A 13246-nucleotide genomic window follows, 5' to 3' on the forward strand; every position below is an offset into this window, starting at 1 on the left:
TAAATGTTTATGTTATGTAAATGTTTATGTTGTAAACATGTTTATCCTATGTTTTATCTACTGTCTGTACCGCTGGTCCGTACAGTAGGTGCCTTGCCATTGGCTGGCGACCAGGCAAGGGTGCAACTCGCCTCTCACCATATAAATGGATGGGCAGCCCATTGAGTCTGGTGCTTGTGTGTCTCAGCCAACACTACAGCAGCATTAGTGACACCTAGTGGCCAGTGTATAATACTACACATCATCACACCCTCTTTCAATGTCTTACATTTGGATTTGACTTCACTTTTGTGCTTGCAAATGCTTCATTTTGACATATTTTTACCCAATAATAGATTTCATGGATTATATTATATATCCATGAATGATATATTCATTTGGAAAGGTATGGAATGGAAGCCTGGGGTTACTAATGAACAAATACACCTGCCCCCCACTGAGACCGATGCTGAGCTCTAGTCTTGGGGCCCGCCCCCTTACCTTTCACCCGGACTTTGAACTTCCCGCTCTGTCCAAATCCGCCCTCGATGACGCCGGTTTCACCCGTCGACAGCGTGACCTTCAGCCCCATGAAGATCTGCAGGTTGGTTTCCTTCTTGAACAGGTTTCGGCCAATCACGGTGTAGTCGTCGGTCACCTGCGTGAACGAAGGAGGAAGGAAGTGAGTTAGGCTGAGAAATGGTGTAAAAATGTCAGAGGGATTGGTCCCCGCCATGCTAACAGCTCACCCTCTGTCTTACGCCCTCATCCACCCCACCACCGCCGCCGCCGCATTCTTGCAGCTTCGCCGCCTGGCTGTCTCTCCTTCCTCCTGCACATTTCATGCTGTATTCGTTTGTATTCCTTGCTTATCGTTCATCGCCGAGTCCATCTAACCCGCCACTAATCTGATAACAGGAGGGCACCGCTCTGTCTCAGAGCCTCCGCCGCCACCAGCTCATCCTCTTTTTTGGTGCCTAACCCTCATTCCCTCTTGAACATTTGACCCCGACGCTCCTCAAGCGTGACTGATGCGCTGATAAAAAACATACAGTGGCTACAGACGTCCGACAGACCATGGAATAGCGACAACCATGCCAACAATGTGCCATGACACACACACACACACACACACGCACAAAAAACAAAAAGTACTTTACATGCCTTGAAATAAGCGGCGAATGTCACATGACGTCACTCTGACCTCCTGCACGCATCCTTTCACTTGAGAGCCGCGGACAGAAGCCGTCAACGCCTCAGAGGTGCAAACAGCAGGAAACTTGTTGCACACTTGACCCCCCCACCCGACCTCAACCTGACCCCGACACGGGGGTCGGCACGGCGGAAAGCATAACAAAAACACATGACTACATGTGCTGCTGCTTTACAACACATTTGGGAAGATTTGGGAATGGGAGCTGGATCCTATGGAGATGCTGTGACAGACGGACAGAATACTTTATTCATCCCTTTGGGATTCCCTCGGGGAAATTGGCATGACCTTCAAAAGGCCTTCATGCTGGAAAAGCCTCCAATGTGGCTGAATGACAACAATTCCTCCACAGCTGGAAGACACTCATTGCAAGTTATCCCAAAGGCTTGATTGCACTTATTAGCTTTAGGCTAATCACTTTTCCACACAGGGACGTGGAGCTTTGCTTTTTTACTCCCTTCATCATGAAGAGTTTCATTTGAAAAGGACTTTGAGTGTTGACTTGTTGTCATGGACTAATATTGACATTTGTTGATGATGTGAAACATGGAAGTGGGACAAACACGCGGGAAAACTTTTAGGATGAAAAGTCCCGCCCTTGGAATGGAACAGCACTTAGAAGCCATCTTTTTGTTTGCAAGAAGCTTGTGTTTTTGGTGCGTGTGTTGGGAACGTAGCCAGCTACTTCCTGGTTCATGGAGAGTAACACGTAGACAGATGGCGTGATTACAATCATGAAAATAAACGGCCATAATTCCGTGGGTTCCTCCGTGCCCCTTGGGCGGCTGCTCTACAAAAACATAATAAACACGAGTTTTTGCATAATCCAGCTAACGACTTTTCGTGTGGCGTCAGATGCTCGTTGGGGAAGTGGAGTCATCCCACGGCGAGCCGTGTGGGTATTCCTGCAGCGCTCAGGTGTGTCCAAACAGCGCCAGTCTGTGACAGCGAGACGGGGCGAGCGGCGTCAGGCGGCCACACACGCACGTCTGCGACGCAGGCATGTGCACCCACATGTCTGAAACGCCAGAGCACGCTTGTTTGTGCGTACGTGTGTGTTTGTGAAGGCACAATGGGGGCTTTGTGAGCGAGCCATGCTCCACTGCCACCAGCAATGACAAACATTCAAAGAAGCAAGATCAGCAGGAAGACGGCGGGGTGACGGCGAGGGCATGAGGCAAAAAGGAGGGCACGTAAAAACGAGAGCTTGGAGCGAGGACTCACCCTTTCCACTTGGCCCTGGCGGTGTTTGGTCTTGTAGATGAGCAGACCGGGAAGGTCGCTCTCGGCGTAGCCTTTGTCCTCAAAGCCGAGCAGCAGACGTCCTTGGAAGGCCAAGCGGCATGCGTTGGCGTGGATGTCGGCGTCCAGCTTGGAGCCGATCACCAGGCAGAGTAAAGGGCACGTGACCGGACGCTCGAACTCCAGCAAGGCCCACTGATCCGGGTCGGGTCCCGAGCCAGACTCTCCCGGCGCGGTGACGTAGTCTTCCTGGTAGAGGTACTCTCTGTCCAAAGCGAAGGCGCCTTCCAACGAGCACGGTCGCAGATCGGGCGTGTCCAAAGGCGGCTCGGGGAGGCCGAAGAAGGTCACCCTCGCCATGACGGTCTCGTGTCCCATGGTGATGTGGAACTTGGCCCGCGTGCTGAGGGAGCCCTTGAAGTAGCTGATCTTCCTGGCCGAGACCACGGCGGCGTGGATGGTGCGAAGGGAGCCCGGGGTGCACACCATGCCCCGCTCCAACAGCTTGGGGTCAAACTGGGTCACGCACACACCCACGCGGTCCCCCTGCATGGCCCCCGACACCGGCTTCCGAAACATCTGGATGGACTTCACCTTCTTGCTCACCTGGTGGGAGGAGGCGAAAGGAGAAGTATCAACATCCGTCTCAAACGCCGACTCATCGCCACTCAAGCACGCCGATTTATTAGTCATCATCATGTACATGAAGTACATTCATAAACAATATCATCTTCATATCAGAAATGATGATATCATCACAATAACACCTTTCATACAAACGACATGTTTATTATTAAATGTATATGTAATATTAATATATTACAAAATGACATTATGCAAATTATGAAATGATTTAATAATATTCATTCAATAAGAATAATGCTTCTTAATCACATTCAATACAAACCAAACAGCATTGTCAAGAAATTTTGTTTTTGTCATTTAATCAAATAGCATAAAATAAATAATATAATCATCAAATTCATGAAAATCATATCTGAATGATTTAAATGATATCAAAATAATTATAATAGGAAAAAATGATCTTAAAGATTCAATACAAAGTACCATTTTCATCAAGACCCAACTGAACAACTGCCGCAATTTAATTAGTTTAAGAAGAAATATCATAAAATAGAAATTATTACTTCAATAATAATAATACTAATAATGATGACAAAATTATCTTAAACATTGAATAGAAAGTAAACAATGCCATTTTCATGACAGGACTTTTTTTTTACTCTGAAATTATCACAATATTGTCACAATGGAATTAGTATTTAAGAATATATCATCAAATATGTATTAAAATAAAATACAAACTATAATATTGAAATAATAGTAATAACAATAATGCTAAAAGTTTTAAAGTAAAAAACATTTCTGTAACACTTGACACGAATCACGATGGATTATTTATTTAAATACATGCGTACAACAAATATCACATTAATAGAAATATTATAGAAATAATAGGAATGATCTAATAATTATGAGAAAATGAAGAATAATATAGGTATATTTTTCCCAAAGTTTTTGGTCCCTAAGTTGCCAACCGAGAAAGTTGTGTATTTGGGGCGTAGGGGAGGGTGCCCAGGGTGTATCATGATGACTTTACTATACAGCTGGTACTGCCCTCTTATTGATAGCGCTGATTTATTTGATTTCATAATTGTAATCTTTGACAAACACGTGAAAACGTAGAAAATAAGGCTGGCTGTCATCAACGCTTACCTATCAACGCTACAATCATTTCAATTCCACCTTGAATAAAAACAACCCTTCCACCAATACTCTAAAAGATGTCTGATTGACCATCAAGCACTCATCAATTATTATTATTGCATCAGAGGCTGAGTGCTCCAAAATAAAATGGGTGCTAATTTAAGCACTTGCTGCCACCAAGAGGTGAAAATGGGAAGTGTCTGGTTTGCCTTTGAGATCTCCAGTATGTCTCATGTTGCTTCAACATCCACCCAACCTTCCTATGCAGTCAGTACTTGCTAAGTGGCTACTTTAATATCATACATCAAACAGTCGTGAGCGGCCATCACAAGATGGCGGACCTCGGTCCAGATACAGACCCACTTACAGGTGATGGGTCCTTGACCAATTCACGTCCATGATTGAACGCAGCAGCGTTTCGGGCACTGCCTGATGTTTTTGGCGGTCCTGAGAGAGCTCTTTGGTCTACGCCATGTTGGAGAGTTCTATCTGATTGCGTAGACCAGGTGTCTTTCATACCTGTGGTTAGCTAGCACAGGTGTCTGCCGTTCAGTTAACATGCTAATTGGGCTGTCTACCTGGTCGGTGAAAGCATACTAGAGGATCAAATACTTATTTCCCTCATTCAAATACAAATAATTTAAAATATACATAAACTGTGACTGTATATTGAATGTACATCATAAGGTTGTGACCTTCGCTGTGAAAAGTAGTCCATTTGAATGAAGACCCTGGAGTAGAGTAGAGCATGTCATATTTACCTTCAGGGCTGGGATTTCCACAGTGTCGTTGATGGCCAGCGACCCCTGCAGGATGGTCCCGGTCATGACCGTCCCCTGGCCCCGGATGGAGAAGCAGTGGTCCACCGCCATCAGCAGGTCGCCTGTGGGGTCTCTCCGTGGGAGATACGTCTGGTTCTTTAACAGCTGAGAAGCAGGGGGGATAAATATGTCAAAACACACCTTTGACATGGTCTATCTTGTAGAGATTTGGAGGGGGGGGGGCGTCTAGAATAACAAATAACTGACAAATATTGCTACTTTGACCAGGATATTATATTATTACACTCTTTATGTGTCATGTATTTAGCACTTTGTATGACCTTCCCATCGTACAGTCGACCTTCGTTAATGCTGGTGAATTGGTGCCATTAGCAAAGATAGCACAGAAGACCTGTATGACTTTCTAAATAGGCCGCACGGAGGACGAGTGGGTAGCATGTAGGCCACACAGGCAGGAGATGGGAAGACCTGGGTTGGAATCTCCGCTCGGCCATCTCTGTGTGGAGTTTGCATGCGTGGGTTTTCTCCGGGTACTCCGGTTTCCTCCCACATTCCAAAAACATGCTAGGTTAATTAGCCACTCCAAATTGTCCATAGGTATGAATGTGAGTGTGAATGGTTGTTTGTCTATATGTGCCCTGGGATTGGCTGGCCACCAGTCCAGGGTGGACCCCGCCTCTCGCGCAAAGACAGCTGTTTTTTTTTTTTAGCTATGGTCCTCAACTTTTGATTTTTACCTCCATTAACTCTGATACCCCCTGGGGTTCCTCCGTGTCAGGAGCCTCGGGGCCCCCGGGCTTGGCTGCCACTGCAATGACCGGACAGTCCTTAAATCTAAAAAATGATGATAAAGAAAAAGACAAAAAGGCGTGTTAAACGTGAAGAAGGTTGGACAGCAGCAGCACGGTGCAGACCTGGTGTTCTCCAGCGTTTTGTGTAGTCTCTTGGTCATCCTCTCGACGGCGCTCTGTCTCTTGTTGGCTGGCAGGAGGTCGGTCTTGTTCAGCACGACCACCATGCGGGGACAGGTCAGCTCGCCGATCAGCAGACACTCTGCAGTTTGCGTCTGGACCCCTTTCACCACGTCCACCACCAGCATCATCAGGTCGATGATTTGCGCTCCTAGGAGACACACGCCAACACGTTGTTGGTGACTGACAATACACGTGCAAACAGGAAGGGACACAGACATCCAAGGAAAACAGCCCAACGAGGGGAGAAGAGGGGAGAAGAGGGGCGTCAGGGCTGGAGGGCTGAAACTGGAGCTGCCACACGCTTGGTTGTCTTTCCTGACTTTGCTTTGCTGCACTTTTCTCTGCTTCCACTTGGCTCCATAGCTTTCCTGTCCTTTCCCCATTTGGGACCGGGGAGGGGGACGGGTGGGGGTTAATATATGTATAGCCCGATCGCTACATTCTTCTTCCCAGGATAATCTCCAACATGTGCCCTCTGTGTCAGCATGGTGTTTATTAGAGCTGGGGAACATTTATTCCTGTCATTGTCCTTGACACTTAGCATTCTGTGTTTTGAAGGCCACCAATGTTCATCGCCATGTTTTCGGGCTGTATTGGCTACCTTGGCCATAATCACTGTAAACATACTATGTCCCGTACACCGCAATGACTTTTGAAATTCTCTTTCATCTCATGACTGCTGCAATATAATTTTTATATCATCGTTTCAAACCTTTTTTTTTGCTCCAAAATGAAATAAAGTATTGTGTGAATTCATTAAAATGTTAGCCAGTTTACTTAAAAAGCTTTTAAAGGTGTGTGTGCATTAAATTGACAAGTAACAAATTACTATTTCAATTGTATTGGAAATATGCACAAAATTATTTTGCATAGATTTAGTTCTACTGGCACAGTCGATGTACAGTATACTGCATTGATTTTGCTTTGGAGAATTATATGGAAGAAATAGAGGTGACACTGTAGTGTGATGTGCATCTGGCGCCCTCTACTGGACGTATGCGGGACAACACAAGTGAGTCTATGATGGCTGAATGAGGAAAATGACAGCATTACCATCATGAATCATTTTCTCTTTCACAATAAAAGGCAAACAAATTAAGTTTAACCCGCCTTAGTATAATGCAATGTACTACCATTTGACCTCAAATGCCGTCCCTGAATAACACGCCTTATTGCCTTACCTCCAATAATAGTCCGAATGAGAGAGGCATGTCCCGGGCAGTCCACCAGGGTGAATTGCAGGCTGTCATACGGACGCCGGCCCTCGCTGTCCCGCAGGTGATCCGGAAGGGCCACGGTGAAGGAGGAGAAGCCGAGGTCCAGGGTGATGCCTCTCTCGCGGGATTGGGGGTTCTTGTCGAAGGCTGCCGTGGAGGCGGTGCTGCTCAGCGCCCGAGCCAGCGACGTCTTGCCGCTGTCGACATGTCCAAGGACCCCGACGTTGAAGTTTAAAGTGTCTGTCCGACCGTCGGCCATGTTGACCAGCTGTCACCTCTTACAAGTACTTTCTGCTATTTACGTGTACCACCATGGAGTATTGTCACTGCCAGACACTGTAATTACAAACACACACACACAATTAGACAACAAAACAGTATTACTTTATACATGTAAAGCTATAAAGCTCACATTGTTGCTAAAAGTTGACGTGAAAGTCGCCTCTTGTCTGTTAGCTTGAGCAATGTTTGCTTTGCCGTAAACAACTCAAATAACGCTGTATATGAAAGCATAACAAATAAACAGAATTATTAAAACCTCTACTTTTACTGTTATTTTTCCACTCTTCTTTGACATTTGTTTCACTCACGCGCAATGTTTCTTGCCGTTTCCACTACGACAGGAAACCTAAAACACAACCGGAACTTAACCCCTCACAGGTTGAATTTCCGGTAACAGTGATAGTTGACACAAGTCACAGCCAATCAATACACGGTCTGTGAGCTAGGTACCCAATCGTATGGCGTAAAACTCGAAAACAGGCGGGGTCTCAGGGTAACACTTCCGCCAACTTTCCTTAGTAACCCCACATGGAAACCATTCTTCCTGTGTTTTGAGTTTCGGCGGCGATTGCGGCGGCAAGTGGCCAAACGAAGCGCAAGTTGCTATTTTCTGAATACTTTAGCCGAGTTTGTGGCACAAACTATACACGCAACCATGAAGATTGAGGAGGTGAAGAGTACCACGAAGACTCAACGGATCGCCTCTCACAGTCACGTCAAAGGACTCGGCTTAGATGAGGCCGGTAACGCTAAACAGACAGCATGTGGTTTGGTGGGACAGGAAGCTGCCAGGGAGGTAATGTTCATGTTGTTTTATTATTCTATTGTTTGACGTAATGGTGCCTGTGAGTTAACATTTTTGATAGCATGAAATAGTCTGTTTCCATGTCCGGCCTGCGCCGTTGAGCTAAGCCTGCTAGCATGTGGGGTCGCTGTTGCACACTTGGTGTACACAAAATACAAAGCTGTGATTCAATTGGAAAACTTCCATACTTTTGAGTGCCTAGATGTGCGAGTCGCGAACGAGTCGTTGAAAACTCGCTGGGTTTTAACTCCTTCTGTACCACGCCAAAACGGGTGCTTGTCTCTGGTACCTCGTTCACTGACCCCTCCCATTCCCTCAGGTACAGCTAGCAAAATTACAAAAGGATGTATAAGCCAATTGGAAAAAGCAACGGGTCGATTCCTTGCCTCAGATCAACTCTCTTTCCCCCCTACCCGAGATGACAGACTCTGCACAACGAACGATTTACTCGCGGGTGCTTGACGAAAGCTCCACGGACTCACGGGTATTCGACGAAGAATTGGATATCGGCGCTATATTGTGAATCATTATTAAAATATATAACTGTAAAGTGTAACTCTTATAGATTGTTAAATTATGTTTACATTCACCTTAGTCAGAAATGCAACACATCAGGAGTATTGGGATGGAATGGAATGGCCTTTATTGTCATTATACAAGATGTACAACGAAATTGGAGAGCTTCTCTTTTCAGTGCATTAGTCGAGTTTAAAAAACAAAAAAGTATATAAAGTAGAGTAAAAAGACAATTTAACAAGATATATACAAGATATCCAAAATATACACATATTATTGCACAGGAGCATATGCAGGAGCGGATGTATAATAGATTGTTTATCTCTCCCCAAAAGACATGAAATAATGAATTGCATTATATTGCAGTTAAGTTTGTCCTCGCTTTAGTTGGCGTTTTGCATGAAACCGAGCGTCCATGGTATTATTATTGTTATTATTATTATTATGAGGAGGTGGTCTTTGAAATCCACCCCACGTGTGGTGATGTTGTGTGGTCATCTTGCTCTTGTAGCTTTCTGCATTTCTTCCAATTGTTTTTCAGGCATGTGGCATCATTGTTGAGCTGATCCGCTCCAAGAAGATGGCAGGAAGGGCGGTTTTACTGGCAGGACCGCCAGGCACCGGAAAGGTAATAACACAATGAGAGCGGTACTAGAGCGTGTTTTGGTATTTTTCATGTTTTATTCTTCTCCGGTATAGACGGCGCTGGCGTTAGCCATAGCACAGGAGCTGGGCAACAAGGTGCCTTTCTGCCCCATGGTGGGCAGTGAGGTCTACTCGTCGGAGATTAAAAAGACAGAAGTACTGATGGAGAATTTCAGAAGAGCCATCGGTGAGCGTCACTTCCTGTCACTGGCATGTTGCTGTGTTTACACAAGTTCTTTCAAAGCCGAGTCTCATGTGTAGTATTTTGGTGCCTTAAAGGGTCTTTTATTTATGTTATGTACTGTTTATTTGGACTGGTACGGCAGCCATTTTGACTTAAATAGCAGGGCGCAGGGTTATAAAAAAAGATAACATTTAGAGAGCATACAGGGTTTTCCCCCACACTGTGAATGAATCCATGACCTGAGCATGACCGTGCACCTGAGGGACGCCACGCACAAAGGCGGCATTGAGTCCATGCTGTCCCCCTCCCGTGCAGGGCTGCGTATCAAAGAGACCAAGGAGGTGTACGAGGGCGAGGTGACGGAGCTGACCCCCTGTGAGACGGAGAACCCCATGGGGGGCTACGGCAAGACCATCAGCCACGTCATCATCGGTCTGAAGACGGGCAAGGGCACCAAGCAGCTCAAGGTCAGAGTCACTCATCTTTAATGTAGAACGGTACAGCGCTTTTATTTTGAAGGACGGTCACGGAAGTGTATTCATGGCTAAAACCAGCAACCGGCCTTCAGTAGTGGTTTTGTCTTGTGCTCCCCAGTTGGACCCCAGCATCTACGAGAGTCTCCAGAAGGAGCGCGTGGAGGTGGGCGACGTCATCTACATCGAAGCCAACAGCGGCGCCGTCAAGGTAGGCGCCACACTCGTCCTCCTTCCGTCTTTTTTGACCTTTCCTCCGCAAACAGCAGTCGGTGGCACGAGCGCACCCACCCTGCCCGTTTCCGCCCCCCCTCACCTTTGTGGGTCTGTGTTTCCAGAGGCAAGGCCGCTGCGACACGTTTGCCACGGAGTTTGACCTGGAGGCTGAGGAGTACGTGCCGCTGCCCAAAGGTGACGTCCACAAGAAGAAGGAGATCGTCCAGGATGTCACGCTGCACGACCTGGACGTGGCAAACGCCCGACCACAGGTAGTTCTGTTCTAAAAAGCAATGCTTTTCCACTCTTTCACTCTGTGTGGAACCGCTTATGTTGACGCCTTTAAGTCGACACGTGTTGCAGTATTGTTAGCCTCATCTTTGTCGCTAAGCAACACGCTGATGTTATGTTACTCGCTGGTGTTATTTCATGTACAAAGGGCTCTAATCATGTCGCAACCAGTTGTTTTATATGTCTTATTTTCTCTCATTATGTCTACTATATTGGGTAATAGGATTGTAAAGGTAATTATAGGGGTGCTATTACATGTATAGAGGGCTCTAATCATATTCAAGTGTATTTAAAAGGTGGTAAACAGCTTTTGTATGTGGTGTTTTCTCTTACGGCTACTATATTGGGTAATAGGATTGTAAAGGTAATTATAGGGGTGCTATTACATGTATAGAGGGCTCTAATCATATTCAAGTGTATTTAAAAGGTGGTAAACAGCTTTTGTATGTGGTGTTTTCTCTTACGGCTACTATATTGGGTAATAGGATTGTAAAGGTAATTATAGGGGTGCTATTACATGTATAGAGGGCTCTAATCATATTCAAGTGTATTTAAAAGGTGCTAAACAGCTTTAATATGTGGTGTTTTCTCTTATGTCTACTATATCGGTTTATAGGAGTTTAAAGGTGACTATAGGGGTGTTATTTCATGTTTAGAGGGCTCTTTAGAAAGTATATTTAGAAGGCGGTAAACAGGTTTTCCTGGAAAAGCATCCAGCCAATGGTATGTGGGAGAAATCCAATGTGGGGAAGAAAGGAGAAAATGAGAAGCCAAAAATAAAAATCCCGCCCTCTTCCTGCTCGGACATGACAAGCCACGCCCTACATACATAACGTAACATACACACAGTAGTTGTTAGTCGTCAGGTTGCCAACTTTTAGCCATCGCTGAATGTGTTGTTTGCCTTGGCGGAGGTCCGCACTGACCGCTGTGTCATGGTGGCAGGGAGGCCAGGACATCCTGTCCATGATGGGCCAGCTGATGAAGCCCAAAAAGACGGAAATCACAGGTGGGGGCGCCACGCCGCCGTTGCCGCTTCTACAGCTTTTGGCTTGTTGGTTCACCGCCCGTGTTTGTCCTTGCAGACAAGCTTCGGGCGGAGATCAACAAGGTGGTGAACCGCTACATCGACCAGGGCGTGGCTGAGCTGGTGCCGGGTGTGCTGTTTGTCGACGAGGTCCACATGTTGGACATCGAGTGCTTCACCTACCTCCATCGAGCCCTGGAGAGCACCATCGCCCCCATCGTGGTGTTCGCGTCCAACCGGGGGAACTGTCTCATCAGGTATGACCTCATGCTTTCATGGGGGGGCGGGGTCCGTGTGCCCCAAAGTAGTCATGTCATATTGGATTTGATTAGGACTTGTTCCAGTCCTTCTTACCTCCAGGTGAGCATAAACTCCACGTGCATCTGAATAAAAAGGTGAAGTACTGGAAGATGCACGTCTGGTCAGTCTTGGGGTTTCTTAGTTTTCTATGTCAACTTCGCTATTTCCATTCAAGAGTTTTGTCTTTGTGTGGCGTTCAGAGGCACGGAGGACATCAGCTCACCGCACGGCATTCCACTGGACCTGCTGGACCGCGTCATGATCATCCGCACCATGCTGTACACGCCCCAGGAGATGAAGCAGGTCGGCGTGGACGTCCGCAGCAAACACGCTTGCCCAGACCTTGTGCAACCATGATGACAATTCTCCCGTTCCAGATCATCAAGATCCGCGCTCAAACCGAGGGGCTTGGCATCAGCGAGGAAGCGCTCACCCACTTGGCGGAGATCGGCGCCAAGACCACCCTCAGGTACCACGTCATGGTAGAGTCGGTAGAATTCAAGCATCTCTTGTGGTTTGGTGACAGCTGTCCGTCTCCCGTGTGGGTGCTCAGGTATGCCGTCCAGCTGCTGACCCCGGCCAGCCTGCTGGGTCGTGTTCAGGGCAAAGAGACGGTGGAGCGAGAGCAGGTCGAGGAGATCAACGAGCTCTTCTATGACGCCAAGTCCTCCGCCAAAATCCTCCAAGATCAGCATCACAAATTTATGAAATGAAAACGTGACAGAGGGCTCATTAGATGCCAATTCTCTTTGCTTGTTCTTTGGATTTTTTTTTCTATTGTTATAGCTGTATCTTCATCACGAGCCATCTTCTGGATGGATGGAGATGAAGATTAACAAGCATTGGACTACTTGTGCTTTTACTGACTAAAATGTTTTTTTTCCCTCCCAAGACTGTGGTTTAATACATTTATTAACTTCAATTAACTCCTGCAATATATCAGTTCATATTAATGTGATGTTTTCATCGTTAGTGCACAGACAACCTGGGGGGGTTAGCATTATTAGCTCCCTGTAGACGTGATATAACACCCCAATGGTCATGTTAACCTCCCATTATGCATTGTTTACGTCACACCGAGCACGTGCTACAGGATCACTGCAGGGATATCAAAGCTGTAGCATAGCTAGCGAGCTAACTAACTAGTTTACCTAGCCAATTTAGGATCCAGCGAGCTAACTAACTAGTTTACCTAGCCAATTTAGGATCCAGCGAGCTAACTAACTAGTTTACCTAGCCAATTTAGGATCCAGCGAGCTAACTAACTAGTTTACCTAGCCAATTTAGGATCCAGCGAGCTAACTAACTAGTTTACCTAGCCAATTTAGGATCCAGCGAGCTAACTAACTAGTTTACCTAGCCAATTTAGGAT

General features: G+C 46.3%; 2 protein-coding genes across 5 annotated transcripts in view; one reads left to right on the forward strand and one right to left on the reverse strand.

The window, feature by feature from the left end:
• Positions 1-7807, reverse strand: part of eefsec (eukaryotic elongation factor, selenocysteine-tRNA-specific) — a 43539-nt gene extending 35732 nt beyond the window's left edge. For 3 of the 4 annotated variants that reach the window (XR_009120073.2, XM_078798487.1, XM_058055394.2), the window contains exons 1-7: positions 7548-7780; positions 7100-7471; positions 5859-6066; positions 5682-5778; positions 4924-5088; positions 2417-3040; positions 481-637 (exon numbers count right to left, since the gene is read on the reverse strand). Coding sequence is in view for 3 of the 4 variants with exons in the window: in XM_078798487.1 (XP_078654613.1) it covers positions 481-637; positions 2417-3040; positions 4924-5088; positions 5682-5778; positions 5859-6066; positions 7100-7394 (1546 nt within the window). In the remaining variant the exon portion in view is untranslated. Of the gene's footprint in view, positions 1-480; positions 638-2416; positions 3041-4923; positions 5089-5681; positions 5779-5858; positions 6067-7099; positions 7472-7547 lie in introns of all 4 variants that reach the window. The other variant, XM_078798486.1, reaches the window with a different exon arrangement.
• Positions 7808-7906: 99 nt separating this feature from the next.
• On the forward strand, positions 7907-13143 carry ruvbl1 (RuvB-like AAA ATPase 1). The gene is made up of 11 exons (XM_058055400.2): positions 7907-8213; positions 9280-9366; positions 9438-9570; positions 9883-10034; positions 10162-10251; positions 10379-10528; positions 11493-11556; positions 11633-11831; positions 12075-12177; positions 12252-12343; positions 12428-13143. The coding sequence occupies exons 1-11, from the start codon at positions 8073-8075 to the stop codon at positions 12585-12587; spliced, it is 1371 nt and encodes a 456-aa protein (XP_057911383.1). The 5' UTR covers positions 7907-8072; the 3' UTR covers positions 12588-13143.
• The last annotated feature ends 103 nt before the right edge of the window (positions 13144-13246 follow it).

The sequence above is a fragment of the Doryrhamphus excisus genome, linkage group LG18 (assembly GCF_037039965.1).
Source record: "Doryrhamphus excisus strain RoL-2023G ecotype Guam linkage group LG18, RoL_Dexc_Guam_v1.1, whole genome shotgun sequence".
Classification (NCBI taxonomy): Eukaryota; Metazoa; Chordata; class Actinopteri; order Syngnathiformes; family Syngnathidae; genus Doryrhamphus; species Doryrhamphus excisus.